At 46.5% G+C, this 16,725-nt stretch overlaps 2 protein-coding genes across 2 annotated transcripts in view; one reads left to right on the plus strand and one right to left on the minus strand.

Moving 5' to 3' along the window:
• dennd1b (DENN/MADD domain containing 1B) overlaps positions 1–6,607 on the minus strand; it is a 198,039-nt gene extending 191,432 nt beyond the window's left edge. The window contains exons 1-2 of the mRNA XM_063200823.1: positions 6,383–6,607; positions 5,643–5,707 (exon numbers count right to left, since the gene is read on the minus strand). Of these exons, the coding sequence (XP_063056893.1) occupies positions 5,643–5,707; positions 6,383–6,399 (82 nt within the window). The 5' untranslated portion in view covers positions 6,400–6,607. The remainder of the gene's footprint in view (positions 1–5,642; positions 5,708–6,382) is intronic.
• A 4,209-nt stretch (positions 6,608–10,816) lies between these two features.
• On the plus strand, positions 10,817–13,306 carry c6h1orf53 (chromosome 6 C1orf53 homolog). Its single transcript, XM_063200086.1, has 3 exons — positions 10,817–11,387; positions 12,807–12,908; positions 13,125–13,306. The coding sequence occupies exons 1-3, from the start codon at positions 11,046–11,048 to the stop codon at positions 13,194–13,196; spliced, it is 516 nt and encodes a 171-aa protein (XP_063056156.1). The 5' UTR covers positions 10,817–11,045; the 3' UTR covers positions 13,197–13,306.
• The last annotated feature ends 3,419 nt before the right edge of the window (positions 13,307–16,725 follow it).

Here is a 16,725-nt window from a genome sequence, read left to right on the forward strand (position 1 = left end):
CGCCATATGATGACTATTTTTAAAATGGAATATTCAAGGAGTGCCGTCTGTGACATGGTGTAGCGTGTGTGCTAGGAGTGTTGTCTGTGACATAGTGTAATGTAGTGTAGTGTACTGTAGTGTGTGTGCTATTCCAGAGTGAAGCGGGTCAGGCGTAGGCCATGTGATCATTTCTCACGCAATCTGACTTCAGACATCAGGGAGTGGTCATATCGGGATATGAGCACAGTGTCAGTCTCTAGAGATCAGTTGATAACATTCTTCCAAAGTTCCTTTCCATCCTTTACTTGGGATTGGATTGGTGTTGCCCAGTGCTCTGCCATGCTATGCCACCCTCTCTGAAGGTCCTCTCTGAAGGTCCTGTGCTGGACTGGGCTCTGCTGTGCTGTGCTGTGCTGTGCTGTAAGCATCCTGTTGTCTTTGGCCCCCTTGGGTGAAGAGACAGGAATAGCGGTGGCAGGGCGGCTGGCAGGCGGAGTGGAAATTATTCATACTGTAGTCTGCAGGTAGCTGTGAGAGTGCTGGCATGCATGCACAGGAGAGCGTAGTGGTGGTGGTAGTGGTGGTAGGGGAGTTGTGTGACAATGCACTAAAGCCACCTGTCCATATACGGGCACTGTGGCCATTGGCACACGAGTTCGAATGCAGCCCTACATCCCATCTCTATCGCCCATTCTCTTCCTGTCCTCCACAGTCGTATCCAACACAAAGGTCCAAAAATGTCCAAAGAGAAGGGGCCTGGACAGAACATATTCCACACTCATCTAGTACAACACCACTGAATAAACCTCAGCATCCACCATACACACACACACACACAGCACCACACCCACTGCCATTCTAGAGTAGAGTCAATTTATTTATCCCGAAGGACATTACAGGCAATTAAGGAACCCAACGAGCCTCTTCCCCCTCCCATACTGAACCCAATGCGCCTCCCATTCCTCCCCTGTTTAACCTAAAGAGCCTCCTCCCCTCCTGAAGCATCCTCCTCTACGGACCCCAGTGCACCTCCTCTCCTCCTGAACCCAGCGAGCCTTCTACCCTACTGAACAGAATGCTCATCCTCCCCTCTTCTCTTCCTAAATCCACTCCACCTCCTCCTCCTCCTCCTCTCCTCCTAAAGGCTGTTCCCTTCCTCTCCTACTGAAGGCAGTGCACCTCCTTCTCTCCTAAGCCCAGCACACCTCCTCCTCCTCCTCCCCGACTGAGCAAGCTTCCTGAGAGCTGAGCAGGGCATTGGCACAGCAGAGGAAGTGGTGAAGCCTTTACGGGGCCACTCACCAGCAGAAACAGCACAGGCGTGTGTGTGTGTGTGTGTGTGTGTGTGTGTGTGTGTGTGTGTGTGTGTGTGTGTGTGTGTGTGTGTGTTCAATTCATCAGCATAATCATCAGAGACAGTGCACACGCGAGAAGAGGGGGAAACCACCTTTTTCTGCCGTTGCCTACTTTATGGTTACATCTTGAAACTCCCCCTTTGCTGTGCGTTTCAGGAAATACCACTTGGAGGTTAAACACACAGGTTGCCAGACGCGTGTGTGTGTGTGTGTGTGTGTGTGTGTGTGTGTGTGTGTGTGTGTGTGTGTGTGTGTGTGTGTGTGTGTGTGTGTGTGTGTGTGTGTGTGTGTGTGTGTGTGTGTGTGTGTAAATATAAAGACTCAGTTGCTGGCTAAACAGAAAAGGGCAGCACGTTGGGCTGCCTGTGTGGCCACCCTACAGTAGCAGAGGAAAGACAATGCGGCACGACAATGGAAGCCTGAGAGTGGCAAACAAAGTCAACATTCCAGGATGTTCTAATGGCAGTCAGAGTCATGGGGCAGCCAACCTGCCAATGATTCACTTCACACACTTCACTCTCTGACACGGCACCTCGGGCCCCCAATTCTAGACAGGTTACTGCCTTGTGTTATCCAGAAGTAAAAGCAAAAGTAAATTCATTGTGTATGCTCAACAATAGCACATGATATTACATAGCTGTTACACAATTTAACTCCATTGTAAATTAACTGTGTTTCTTTTTTTTACTTTTACTTTTGAATCCTCTGGCCATATCAAACCAGACACACAACCAGGGATATAAATCAACTTTTTTCATCACTAGGCCGATATGACTAGTAGTCGATGTTATCTTACTAGCCAAACACACACTCCCAACCAGTCATAGTGGCTCGTAAGTTGTCTTTTCTACAAAGTATCAGTCAAACTGAATTTTGACCAGCATTCGGCTGGTTGGTGTGTGTTCATTTTGAGCCCCTGCACACTTCTCGTCTTTTAGGCTATAGCTGAGGCTTATGAAGCCCTGTATCAATGAAGAGGTGATTGCAACCACACACAAGCTGTCTTGTAGAAGGCACTCCCCGCCCGGTCATTAGGGCTGTAATGTTATTGTATCAAACCGAGAAATCATGAAACGCAGAGTCACAATGTTGTATCGCAATGCAAGGAGGCAGTGAAAAAAAGCTAGTTCATTTAAAGATACGGTTCAAAAATCGTGGGGTGGATCAAACTGTGGGTCAAAAATTGTGACACGAACCAAATGGTGAGTTGAGTGTATCGCTACAGCCCTACCTGTCAGTGGTCCAGATACATAGCCCACTACGATAGAACTAGTAACGGCACTTCGCCAGAAAGTTAGAAAAGAAGCAACTTGGACGCCCGCACGCCCGCACGACATCATAGGTGTCCTGCTACCGGAGAATAAAGGACACCTGCTCAGCCAATCAGAAGACGTTCCGTCTGCTCACTGGGTGATAAACACTACATACAACACTCAACTCACAGATAAAGGCTACTTAAAAGAGGGCACTGTAACCACGCGCAAGCTGTGGTCGTTCACCATTCGTTCAACGGGCCAACTCATGCCCTGCAAATGAAGGCCAACACAATAGAGACAACACCTCCCACTCTCAGACACTGGGGGTACATATACAGTAGGTTGAGCGTTACCAAAAAGAGGTCAGTGCAACCACACTGCTCAGCATCAGTAGAAGACGATACCCCCTCAGCCTTTGCCTGCTGGGTGGCTGGCAGTGGCATGCATGATAAACAGTACTGAGTAGTACATTACATTACAATTGGTAGACACTATTATCCAAAGCCACTTACAATCGAGGACATACTCATGGCCTACAAACTCTTGCAGATACAAAGTGCACAGGTAAAATACAGCATAATAAGTGAAGATGTCAAGCAGGGTTAGTGGAAGTTTTTAATCTTGCGGACATCAGCACAAGTAGAATTAACACACACACCCACACACCCAAACGCACAGCATGTCTAAGAGTCTACCCCAGGTCTGGGCCAGCTCTGCATCAGTGCAGTAGATAGTCGTGTGGACTGGCCTGACACAACTGTGGCAGCCTACAGGGTGAGGTCTATGGGTGCATATCTTGCAATTACTGGTTATTGCTGGATATAATAACAGGTTATTACTGCTTAGTCAGTTATAACACAGCACAACTGAGGGTAGTGAGTTAGTGTTCATTATTATTATCAAGTGAGATGTTGTGTGAACAGGTGGTGTATTGACACGTGGGGAGCAATACAGTCCTTTGCTGCATACATTCATTCACAGGTGGATGGATTAATAACAATGGCCCTACATCAATTCACATTTGCATTACACAGTTATAACACAACACAGCTATGACACATAACGCATACTACAGTTACAACACGGATCACATGACACAGTCGCTCGCTACATCCATTCACCTCCGCACAGACGTAAATCACCTAAATTGATATTCGGCTCGGATCGGGCAGAACTGACCCGTGTCATAAAGGCATCCTATACGAGGGGAAACCGAAATCGGGCCCCAGAGGAGCGTGGGATTTCCACAGAGGTCCGACTGCTCGACCGAGACGGCAGGCCAGCGCCCCGGGAAGGAAATAGATGTAACACAAGTCGCCGCGTGGAGAGCGCAGTCCTTCCCATGCACTCAATATGAAACCCATTCTGCGCTGCTCAGGCCACGGCCTCCCATTCACTACCATAGACCTGAGCAACAAGACAATTATCTCACAACCAGAATGACTTCCTGGAAAGCCAAATGACGCATGCTATACACGACCAGGTCAGACCCTCCACCTACAGCTCCCTTGCACACACACACACACACACACACACACACACACACACACACACCTCACTTCCTTCTCTCTCTCACACGCACACAGACACAGACACATACACGCGCACAGACACACACACACACACACACACACAGACACACCTCACTTTCCGCTCTCTCTCACACACATGCAAACACACAAACGCCCACCTCACACACTCACTCTCACGCTCACACATACACACACCTCACTTCCCCCTCTCTCTCTCTCTCTCTCTCTCTCTCTCACACACACACACACACACATACAGACACACACAAACACACACCTCACTTAACTCTCTCTCTCCATCTCACACTCACTCACACACACCTCTACTTCCCACTCTCTCTCTATCTCATACACACACACACACACACACACACACACACACACACACACACACACACACACACACACACACACACTGCAGTGCAGTTGAGCTCCCAAGAGCGTGTGTCAGGAAATGAGAGTAACTCTTGGCAGAAGGTTGGGGGAAGTGGGAAGTGGACTAGATGAGAAGAGATGAGACGTGAACCCACGCAACTCTCCAATTCCCCAAAACGCTCGCATCCATGATCCCAGACTCCACCACACTACTTAATATTTCTTCATATATATATATTTCTGTCTTCCTCTTTCTCCAGGTCATCTCACCCAGCTGCATCAACAGATCACCTTCACAACACCTCGTCAACATCACGCCACAAGACAAACACCCGAAGAACTGCCGTCAGCTAACGAGTGGTTACATTATGTTACGTCCACTTCGCATGCTGACCTGGCCTGTGTGTGTGTGTGTGTGTGTGTGTGTGTGTGTGTGTGTGTGTGTGTGTGTGTGTGTGTGTGTGTGTGTGTGTGTGTGTGTGTGTGAGGTTACACTATGAGAACCTTCTGGCTTCCCATGGAACAAGTGGAATAGTATTTCATATAACAGCGTAGTATCAATTTCCTGTACAACAAGCCTAGCTTATGAAACATCTCTCCTAACTCTTGAGTGGATTTATTGCACCGCAACAGGGGAAATGGATGGTTTTGTCAAACCTCCTCCATCAAATGTCTAACTAGTCCTGACGGCAGCTTAGGTTTTTAAAATAACAGACTTCCCAAATGATATATTTGGGAGACATTATTAATATGGCAGTGGGTTATGAGAACTGATCTAGGGGGAAACCACTCTGCTCTTTCTGGACAGACTGACTGCTGCTTCTATGGAGCATGTGATGTTGATGTAGCTTCACTCTTCACTGATGGTGACGAAGATAACTGTGTGCAAAAGAGAAAACTGACAAGCTCACTAACAGGGTATAATTGCAGTTTCCGTGCCTATTTCAGTGACCTGTCACAGCAGTTGAAATGTTCGAAGTTTTTGTTTTTTTTAAGCATGCAAAGCTGTACAGAACTTCTCGACAAACGTTGAAAGTTCAGACACAATTTGCCAAAACTGTCTCTTGTCAATTCATAGAAGTGATGTCACTCTGTACTGTAGTCTACATTGAGTCATCAAGTCAGTCAGTCATCAAACTCACCTTCATTTTCGGACGAAGGGCAAGCCACCTGCAACACTAGGTCGAATGTCCTGTCAGGTTTTTCGCTGTGGAATGAATGAGAGGGAAACTTTTCAACACTAGTTCATTTGATTCACCAGTGAGAGAGGGCGCGCACACACACACACCCTACATCCAGCAACACGTTTATTAAAATGGCATGTTCTTATCAAACGGGACACCCATGTGTCCTTTGAGTCAGGCAGGCAGTTCGGATACCGCACTGAACATTATATCGGCGTTTGAACTATTCTGGTCAGCTGTCGCAAATGGCACATGACAGAGTCAGTGTCAACGAGGATGGTGGTTATCAGATCAGATGTCCTGCGAGGTCGCTAGTCGAGTCTGAATCTCGTTCACGTGAATAGTCCCCATTAATGCCATGCTTATGTATGATGCATAACAAGCCAGAGTGCGCGAGACGTAGCATGCATTCTGTTGAAAGCTGATGAGACTGTACAGACACACGCTGATTCTGACAAATGAGCAAGCTTTCAAAACTAGCTTTCGGCTAAATTGCTAATTTAGCTGGTCAGCTTGCGCGAGACACTCCAGTATGAATCCACCAAGCAACTCCAGTAGCAGTTTTGGCTGCTAGCGGGCTAACAGACGGGGTAATAGTATTCAAACGACTGATTTAAGTTTAGGTCCTGCGCCCCTTAAACCAAGTCACCGGAGCAATAGGTTACTGGTATTTCAGATGTAAACAACTCTTGACTTACTTTATTCTGCTGTCCATGGTTACACCATCGCGACAGCTCCCGCCGGCTTGATTACTGTCCAAATAGCGACAGTAGCAAACCTCGCGTACCGATGCAACTATGTGTAGGTATGTGCTAGTGAGTATCTTGAGATGAACATGTTCTGGTTCCAAGCATGTGCCCCCAAGGTTCCCTGATTCTTGCAGCGTGTAGCGGACCGTTTCAGTTCCACGATTATCCACGGCGCACAACACAGATCAGGAAGTGTGGCCAAAGATGTCGTGACGTCATGGCGTTTGATCAACACCTGGGCCTTTTTGGTTTGTTTGTGGGCGGCTGCTGCAGTTCAGTCTTATCATGCAGCCACTGTTGAGGTGGTTGTTCTTTTTTATCAGGTGCAGTGCAACATTTGGCTACCTCTAAATAAATAGGTGACTGGGCGACCAGTCAGCTTACTTCCCTTCCTCATATTCACAGGAACTGCTATACCTTTTATTGTTACAATGCTGCATAATCATCTAATCATTAACACATAGGCCTAATGTATTTTATAAGGTGGATGCAGAAGGATACAATATTCATTATGAAATTGTAACTCCTCAAAAGAAACAGATTGTGCTGTTGTTTAGGAATATATATTAACCTATTACACTCTCTTCTGCTCACATTTCATATGTGACCATAAAAAGAAGCAAGTTGATCACTTCTACCATCTCCATCAACTTCTACAGCATGAGTTAAGTTCTCGTGTAGTCGTCTCCTGACTAATGACTTGCATGCAAGTTGTACTTCCTGTAGAGGTCATGAAAAAGGTATTGAGACTGGTGGTTTAGTGTGGGAGGACCAGAAACTAACACCAGCTCAACACCCTGCAGTTTTGGTGTCGGCTATTTGAGGAACTGTGTAGGCTACCTCACTCATGTTGAAACTCCTTTAAGAAGAATGACCCTCACTTGTGTCCATTTCCAGTTAGTTCTGAAAGATGGCCTAACTAATTACATATTGAACTGTTTTTGTAAATACCCATTTGTTTTTATCATTACAATAGACCAAGCAGGATAAACTCAACTATTAGGCCTATATAGATGTGTAATAACACATGACATGACATTACATGACATTACATGACATTACATTACACCTATACTGACACTTTCATCCAAAGGACAGGGTATTGATTACAGTCCCTAGAGCAATGCGGGGTTATAGGTGCCTTGCTCAAGGGCACTTCAGCATGGATGGAGGTGTAGGGAGTTAAGACATGACTATGATTGCATTTTAATATGCGACCTTCCTTGCCTCCTCCACTTGCCTCCTCCACTTGCTTCTCGTCATGATGACATCACTGACAACAGCATTATATTTCAATATCTTGCAAAAGCTCAATTGTAGAGTCTTTTTCTCATTTGCAATTGGGATGGTGAATGAAAAACAGTCCCTCAAAAGTTGTTGTGGCGAGGCTGACAGTTGGGAAACTTTATCGTTTTCTCCATGGAGGAGGGGGCAGGAGGCGGGACGAGGAGACAAGCACAAGTGGAGGAGACAAGGTCACATATTGGGATGCACCCTATGTGCAGTTATTGCAGAGGAGGAAGTGAAGGTCATCAGCTGGGACCTGAGGCCTAGCCTATGGGGTGAGGCAACCCTCATACAGTTTAGTGTCGAGCCAGTTAACCAACTACATAAATACATTCTAAAACACCATTTCTGTCTTCACTAAATTTCCTTTAGGATGAATTATCTACACTGTCAATTGCTCTTTTCTTTCAGCTGGACAAAACGGCTCTTGTGTAAGGAGGTTACCATAGTGACTGGCTTATGCGAAAGTGTGTGTCATCATGCAGAGATCTTAATGTCATGTACAGCAGTCAGGGCCGGTTTAATGCACAGGCTAGATATGGCTGCAGCCTAGGGGCCCCCACCTGCAAGGGGGGCCCTGATTGGACAAAAGAAAAGAAAAAAAGCCTAATTGCGACAACACGCAATATTGAAAAACTCATCTGAGTGCAGTTGGTAGACATGGTACCCTTAATTCCTAACTCCTAAGTATGACACTGTCTATGCAAATTTGTTGCGAAATGTGCCTTCCGGGGGGCCCCAAGCAACCTGTAGCCTAGGGGCCCCAGAGCAACTTAATCCGGCCCTGACAACAGTGTAGTATAAAGTAGAAGTGGAAGTACTGTTACGGATGTTATTACGACACTTACACTAGTGGCATGATATGGCATAGTTGCAGCTATAATGTAACGTCAAGTTTAGGCAAAGGACGCGCTCAACTTCTTGGAAAAAACGAAAGTCTTTGGGTGCGCGATAAAATGGATCAACTTAAGGAAGAAAAATCCGCACTTACAAAATGCGTCTCATTATTTATTTAAATTACCACCATGTCCAAAAAGCAAACGCGTTTCGGCTATCAAGCCTTCATCAGTGCATGGTACCATAAATAAATAATGAGACACATTTTGTGAGTGCGGATTTTTCTTCCTTAAGCTATAATGTAACACCATACTGCTGGTGTTGTAATTGCATCCAAAGGCCTAGTAGGCCTACTACTTCACACAGGCCTACTTCTACTGTACAAGTCTGCTGTAACGGCAGCATGCATTCCAAAACAATAATGTCATGGTTGGATAACCTTACACAGTGGTGTGTTTGAGGAACATCTTATAAGCCAACATGCATGCTTTTGAGCCATGAAAAAAATGTTTTTCTTTACTGATGGTTCCAATTGCAGTGGTCCCTTGGACCATGAATAAACATCACAACAACAAAAATATTATCGCAAAAATAGACACAGAAATACAAGATATTTCCAGGGGTGGGGAACCTATGTCTCAAGGGCCATTTACGGCCCGATATAATCTTAATGTTATGCAGCTTCACATGAAATATGTTTTGTAAAGGAATCTTAGAAATTACATTTGCAATACAATTACGTCATATTCAGGGGACCTACAGAAGGTGGGGTCTGTTTTAAGACTGCCTTCAATATAGGCGTAAAGTGCAGGGTGAAATTGTGTTCATAGTACGGCCCTCTGAGGACTTTTATGGCCCTTGGGGGAATTTGAAGTGGCCCCTCAAATGAAAAAGGTTCCCGACCCCTGATTTAGACGTAGGCTATAATGCAAATGTGTAAAATACAAGATACGTTGTGCAGTTGAAATAATGTAATGTAAGCAAGAATGTTGCACTGAAAGAAAGTGGCACTAAAATCAGCCCTTCTAGGCTGGGCGAGCCACTGTATGAAGTGACCTTCAAACCAAATCCAGTGTTATGTCTACTTGTCCTTGTTTTATTTACACACTTTCCAAGTCTTTCCTCAAGCCCTTCCCCTTGGTACATAAGCATCCAAGACACACAGCATGTTCTGTACATATGGCAGAATTGACAATAAAGCTGACTTTGACTTTGATATTAGGGCAAAGTCACAAAAATACAAATAGAATACCCATCAGAGGAACAGTAAACTGTACAGACATATGTTTGTCTCACCTGACAAAGTGTCCTTATTACATATTATTTTGTTTACTGTGTCTGAGTCTGAATTTATGTTCTATATTTAGGGTGGGCAATTATTTTTAGGGCTTAGAAAAAATGAATGAGGAGCCAGATGTCACAACCCGTGCTAATAAGAAGTGATGTAGGCCTGGCCTACACTGACAAGCTGTTGGCTATTTCAATCCTGCATGATGTATTACAGTTGCCTATGCGCTGGGTTAATCTCAAACCTGTAATCTCACTGTCTTTAGTAGCCATTTAAGCATGTTGGGTGACAGTATCATTTTTTATTTAAAAGTTGTCTTTCTTGTAAAGGTACATGTGGCCCCCGGGTCTGATTATGTCCACCTCTGCTCTATGGGCCTACATGTGGATAGCCCACCTATGCTGTTCTAGCCCTGCATGGTCAGTCCCACACTCTTCATTTAGTGATAATCATGCTGGTGGCCAGAGGCAACTCTAGCGTCAGCTGGGGCCCCAAGCAAAAATCCAAACAAATGGACATTTGAATCTACTGTAGTAAATTGTGAGCTGTTATTCGCCAACAAAGGGCTTAGGGGCCCCAGGCAGCAGCCTGCCTAGCCTGGTGACAAGTTGCACCTCTGCTGGTGGCAATTTGTTGCAGCATGCTGCTGCTGAGTGAAACACAGAGGCTAGTGGTTGTCAGGCATAGCCTTAGTGAAGATGTTTCCATGTGTTTGCCAAGACCTAGAACTATGCTGAGACTGTTATTCTGATTCATCCTGGTCATTGGAAATCAAGCTACTGCACTGCAGTTTTCTTGAGTTGTCTATACGTATTATGCAAATGATAATGCTTTCCACATCAGGCTGATGAATTACCTGTGCCCATACGGCTCTGCTGTGACCACTGCGCCACCCGGTCCATCCTGTAAAACCTATATTGACGTCTGATAGCCAGTAGGTTGCATCGCACAAGCGAAACAATAGGGGCGCACAAGAGGCGGAATTGAAAGACGCACTTCACCTCGGTTGGGGACCTGTGCTAGGCAAGCGAGGACAAAACTGTACATAACCTGACTGTCTTCCACGACAGCAATCTAACCTGTGATGGTCAGAGATACTTTGCCATAACTCCACGTTGGAGTTTCTGTTGTTAACTTGTTGACAAGGTTATTAGCCTTTGTGTCGCAAGCTGCGTTAAACACCCATATGGCTAACTGGCAATGCATGCTACAGCACAAGCTAAACTATTGCCTAACATCTTACAGCGCTCTTCCCTGTCTGTTGCATACAACTTCATGGGACACATTTTTGTAAGAGTTAGTAGTTTATATCAAGCGCAGACACTGATGGCGGTGAAAGTTGGCAATGACGAGACGTCCTCTAGGTTTTTGTGCTGCAGGACCACGCACCGTCAGTCAACCACTACAAGCACAGCTGATTCTGTTGAAGCCAGGAAAGCTGCCACCGACGGAGAAAGCTCAGCCGACAACGCCGCACACGGAGAACTAGAACTAACTCCAGGAGAGATGGAAATCCACAGGCTCAACGTGGAGGCATGTAAGGTAAGAAAAGTTAAGCACAAGGCAGGACGAGGAAAGCGACTGCCAGTAAACATTGCGGTGTCACACCATATTGGCATCGGGCTGCCACTTGAGCAGCTTCACGAGATGACCGTGGTCTAAAGCTAAATTTATATGAAGCCTATTTAGATGGCTGCTGGTGCTGTCCTTAAATGCTCTACTGTACACTTCACTGGCTTCATCGTATTTGAGGGAAGGAGATGGTTGTATGAAATGTTCAACGGTTTCAGCTTGTCCATAAAATAATTTACAAGCCAGTGACACATTTTGGCGGCATGAAGAAGAGAAAAAAAACCCCTCAACCACCACCACCCACCCCTTCACTCCACAAGAAATGGCAGTGTGCCGAAAGTGTACAGACAGTGCCAACGCTGCGCTGGTGAGCCTAGATGCCATGCGAGATGACAAGCGGTGTCACCAAAAGAGCCCCGGGCCTTTCTGCCGTGTAGCCTGTCACGGCTGAATCCAGAGAGCCCTCCTGCTGAAGCAGACTGAGATGACGGGCACAAACTTCCGAGTAGCTCGCCAACTGCCTCTCTACTTTCAAACAGACGAGGCTGCACACAGACACACAGACCTCTGCACAGGTCCGTCGGCTCAGATCAGCCCCGTCTCCAAAACTACCCGAGACATGGACTGAATGCGAAAGAAGTTTATTTTCCGAGTAGGTGCTTCCTCGGTGCGGGTTCTCTCAGACCTGTTTTTTACATGACAGTCTAGCTGCATGTCTGTTATGGAGGAAATAGGCCTACGTGTAGCCTACACTCACCGCACCAACACATAAATCAGTGTGATACCCTGGCAGGCCATATAAAAATAAATACTGGTTAGCATTGCTTAATTAGGTCAGGAGATGAAGGCCTCCTCTGTCAAACCTGGCAAATAATACTGCCCAAAAATATGCTTTGATCAACATGTTTAATTCCGAGAGCCTAAATAAATCAGTTCAGAAAGTGGTTGGAGAAAAACAAGCAGACTGGCCAATGGAATAAGGCCACGATGTATTACTGTCACAACTGCTAATGTGACTGGTCACAGCCCTGCAATGCAATCATCCAACCAATTTATCCTCACACACACACACACACACACACACACACACACACACACACAGTGTGTGTGTGTGTGTGTGTGGAACACATGGCGTAAGCCAACAGCTGGACCGTGGGAGTTTTTGTTTATTTAAATATTTCTGCATTATTATTTTCCCTTTTTCCCTCCAGAAGAAATGGAGCCCTTCTTTGATGTGACTCGGCAGGGCTAAGGGTTCGCATCTGACTGCTTGCTCCTCTGTAATCCCCCAGTTAACCCCCCCTGCTGTGCGCTAATAGCTAAACGGGTTCGGATCATATCTTCAAGGTTCACTGATTTTTGTTGTGATTTATTTATGTGTATTCATAGGCTGAGAAGAGGATCTACATTGACCCGGCGACGGGATTCAAGGTGTTCACGTCGTTTGCGCACCTCAAGAGAGGACGGTGTTGTGGGACCGCCTGTAGACATGTGAGGAGGGTTGATCTGTTTTGTTTGTTTGTTTGTTTGTTTGTTTGTAGGCTAAAACAATGTCATGGTGTTCATATCACATACTCCTGCTAGTACATGCACTGCCACCGCTTGTTTTCAAATTATAACACTAAGTTGCTTTGTTGCATTCTCTGTTCTCTCTCTCCTTCTCTCCCTCTCTCTCTCTCTCTCTCTCTCTCTCTCTCCCTCTCTCAGTGTCCATATGGCCAGGTGAACGTGGAGGATCCAGCGAGGAGGAAGCGCTTCAATTCACTGTTTTACGTGTAGTAGCCGGCGCGCGATCGTCCTGAGATAACTGCAGGAGTTCGTATGCCACGTGAACGCAACACGTGTTGCTCTTTCTCATGCACACACACACACACACACACACACACACACACACACACACACACACACACACACACACACACACACACACACACACACACACTGATTCCAGACCGTTTGAAGGACTGGACTCTCTAGCCCCATTGGTTTTAAATGATGAAATACCAGGAATCGCATGTGCAACCTCCAGGCCTTGAACCAGCGTGAACCAGCGCTCATCTATTGTGATCTCACTCTGGAGCAGAGTGGGTCAGCTCTCCTCCTTTTCTCCTCCTCTCTCCCCCATTTTCTCCTCTGATTGCCCTCTCCTCTCTTGTCTCTCTTCTTCTCTTCTCTCTCCCTATTCTTCCCTCTCCTCTCCTCTACTTTCCTGTCTTTTCCTTTCCTCTCTCACCTCTCTTCACATCTCTCTCACAATTTCTCACAGCACCTCTCCTCTCTCCTCTGTCTTCTCTCCTCTCTCTCTCCATTCTCTTCTCTCCTCTCTTCTCCTTTCTCCTCTCCTCTGTCTTCTCTCCTCTCTCCTCTCCTCTCTTCTCCTTTCTCCTCTCCTCTGCTACCCTCCCCTCTCCTCCCCTCTCCTCTCCTACCATTTCCTCTCCTCTCCTCTCCTCTCCTACCATTTCCTATCCTCTCCTCTCCTTACCTCTCCTCTCTCCTCTCCTCTCCTCTCCTACCATTTCCTCTCCTCTCCTTACCTCTCCTCTCTCCTCTCCTCTCCTCTCCTCTCCTCTCTTCTCCTTTCTCCTCTCCTCTGCTACCCTCCCCTCTCCTCTCCTCTCCTACCATTTCCTCTCCTCTCCTTTCCTCCCCTCTCTCTCCTCTCCTTACCTCTCCTCTCTCCTCTCCTCTCCTCTCTTCTCCCCTCTCCCCTCTCCTCTCCTACCATTTCCTCTCCTCTCCTCTCCTTACCTCTCCTCTCTCCTCTCCTCCCCTCTCCTCCCCTCTCTCTCCTCTCCTCTCCTCTCCTCTCCTTACCTCCCCTCTCTCCTCTCCTCTCCTCTCCTCTCCTGAACAGACATGTGAACTCCAGCCTTTTGTTAAAATCTTGAATATTTTATCGCGGCTGTTGAGCTGCTGCTGTGTGGGCATCCCTCCTTAGCTCCGGCCGGCCTGAAGTTGCCTTCATGCTGATGAGCTCTCCGTGTGTGTGTGTGTGTGTGTGTGTGTGTGTGTGTGTGTGTGTGTGTGTGTGTGTGTGTGTGTGTGTGTGTGTGTGTGTGTGTGTGTGTGTGTGATGTCTCCTCCTTACACATGTTTTTGACCTCATGAAACACACGTCCAGCTGTTCTCTACGGTCCATCGCCCTGTCTGTGCATGGATCAAATCATGGATCAAATTTGTCGTTGATAACAAAATACAAAAGAAAAAGATCAGACGCTTGAAGTGATTATAGAAACCCAATCAAGCCTGCCAAGCTCTGACCCTGTGCTGAGGACGTGAAGGGAGAAATAAGGGATTCAGCCTTGCTGCAGTTGATGCAAACGAAAGGCAAGACGGAGAAACAGAGAAGAGAGTGGAGGAGCTGTGGTGTCAACCTTCATTAACCCCCAGCAGTTATTAAATGAAATGATTAAGAGCGAGAGAAGAGCCGAGAGGCGTGTGTGTGTGTGTGTGTGTGTGTGTGTGTGTGTGTGTGTGTGTGTGTGTGTGTGTGTGTGTGTGTGTGTGTGTGTGTGTGTGTGTGTGTGTGTGTGTGTGTGTGTGTAGACCAGGAGCCCAGGGGGGTCAGCCTAGTTGGGAAGGTTACCAATTTTTATGGGTACTATGATGTCTGGTATGGTCCCCAGATAGAGGAACAGCACGTCTGCCGGGTTCCCTCTGGTGGGTGTGGCCAGGGGGGCTGTAAAACTGGCACCCCAAAAATGGGCTAGATCAGTTGGTGAGGTTACCACTTGGAACCTGTTGTAAATTGTTCATCATAGTCCCCTGATAGAGAAATGACCACTGCCAGACATTTTTAGTGGTGGGTTACGCCCGGCAGACGCCCCCGTACGATGACACTCCCAAAAATGGGCTAGATCAGTTGGTGCGATCAAAATTCTACTGCTCCAGGCACTCCACAGAGAAGCACGGCCAGATTACAGTAGTGGAGCCAATCCTTCGGCGGAAGTACGTAGGATGGCTCGCGAGGCTAAAACTCTCCTATGGCCTCATCCATGTCCCTTGGTGTACTGGCATGTCTCCTAGCATCCCCTCCATGCTGTGGACTGTGGTAGGGGGCACAGCAAACCTACTTGCACAGAGCACATTATGAGACAACTCGAATGAGTGGCACTAGCTGAGCACAATGTTCATGATGGATGGGAGGAGAAATACTTGCAAGGATTGGGATTGGCCCTAGAACACAGATGACCCCCACTAAAACAACTTTCTTTATGCCTTTTTTACATGTTTGCACAGATAGACACACACCTATAGCCTACCTATGGAATTGGTGTGCACAGTGACTGCATCTTTACCTGCAGTATTCACAAGGACTGCCTGGGCCCTGTAACATACAACACACCATTATTATGCCCCCACGTGAACATGCTCTATGGGGTTAAGAACAGAACCAAATCTTAACCTTGAACGACAACACACATCTTTTAAAAGTTACCCAACCTGTGGGATTTTGTTAAAGTACACCAGGATAAGACGTTAACAAACTTAATATTAAACAAAGTCCAAATCATAATGCCTAGTAAATACAAAAACCCTGGCTGGTGCAGCAGCAGCCACAGGTTCAAATAGAACATCTATGAAGAACCTTCTTCTTCTTCTTCTTCTTGTGGTTTTTATTGGCGGATGGCATACGTAATGTTGCATTACCGCCACCAACTATATAACTATGAAGAACCGTCAGTTCCTTCAGCTTTTAAAGGCAGCTTGATTGCAGAGTCAGGTGCCATCAATTAAGCCACTCCTTAACACCTAATCGAGGTAAATTTGATAAGCTGGAGAACAAGGCAGAACAGGACATGCATGCAGTCTTCTTAACACCATACATGTCTTCTTCTTGCTGCTGCCCCCAAGGAAAAGACTGTGCACGCACTCGCACACACACACCAACATACATGGAACTGCACTATACGCATAAATGGCATGACTTTTGTCATGTGCATTACACCCCTTTTTGGTTGAAAACATTGGGGGGAAAGTCAATGCAAGTCAATTGACCTGTAGACTAGCGTTGTTCATGCTCAACATGCCGAAAATGTGTTGTGTTGCCGGCTATTCAAATAATATAGCCAAATAGCCGTGGCTGAAGCATGGACTGTGTTCATTTAGGCTAGGCGATGTAGCATGTAAGTTAATGAGACATTCGATTTGTTTTCCCCCAAAAAGGGGCTTAACACACATTCACGAGCATAGTACCCAGATGGCCGTTCATACGCATGTGACTGCAATACTCACAACAACTACCTGGGCACCTGCAATATGCAACACACCCTGCTGCTTCCAAATGTTGTGACTTGATAACTGG

The sequence above is a fragment of the Engraulis encrasicolus genome, chromosome 6 (genome assembly GCF_034702125.1).
Source record: "Engraulis encrasicolus isolate BLACKSEA-1 chromosome 6, IST_EnEncr_1.0, whole genome shotgun sequence".
Classification (NCBI taxonomy): Eukaryota; Metazoa; Chordata; class Actinopteri; order Clupeiformes; family Engraulidae; genus Engraulis; species Engraulis encrasicolus.

Coding starts and splice junctions, on each gene's coding strand:
- c6h1orf53 (XM_063200086.1), top strand. CDS start 11,046: ATGCATGCTACAGCACAAGCTAAACTATTGCCTAACATCTTACAGCGC. Junction 11,388..12,806: donor TCAACGTGGAGGCATGTAAG/GTAAGAAAAGTT, acceptor GTGTATTCATAG/GCTGAGAAGAGGATCTACAT. Junction 12,909..13,124: donor GTGGGACCGCCTGTAGACAT/GTGAGGAGGGTT, acceptor TCCCTCTCTCAG/TGTCCATATGGCCAGGTGAA.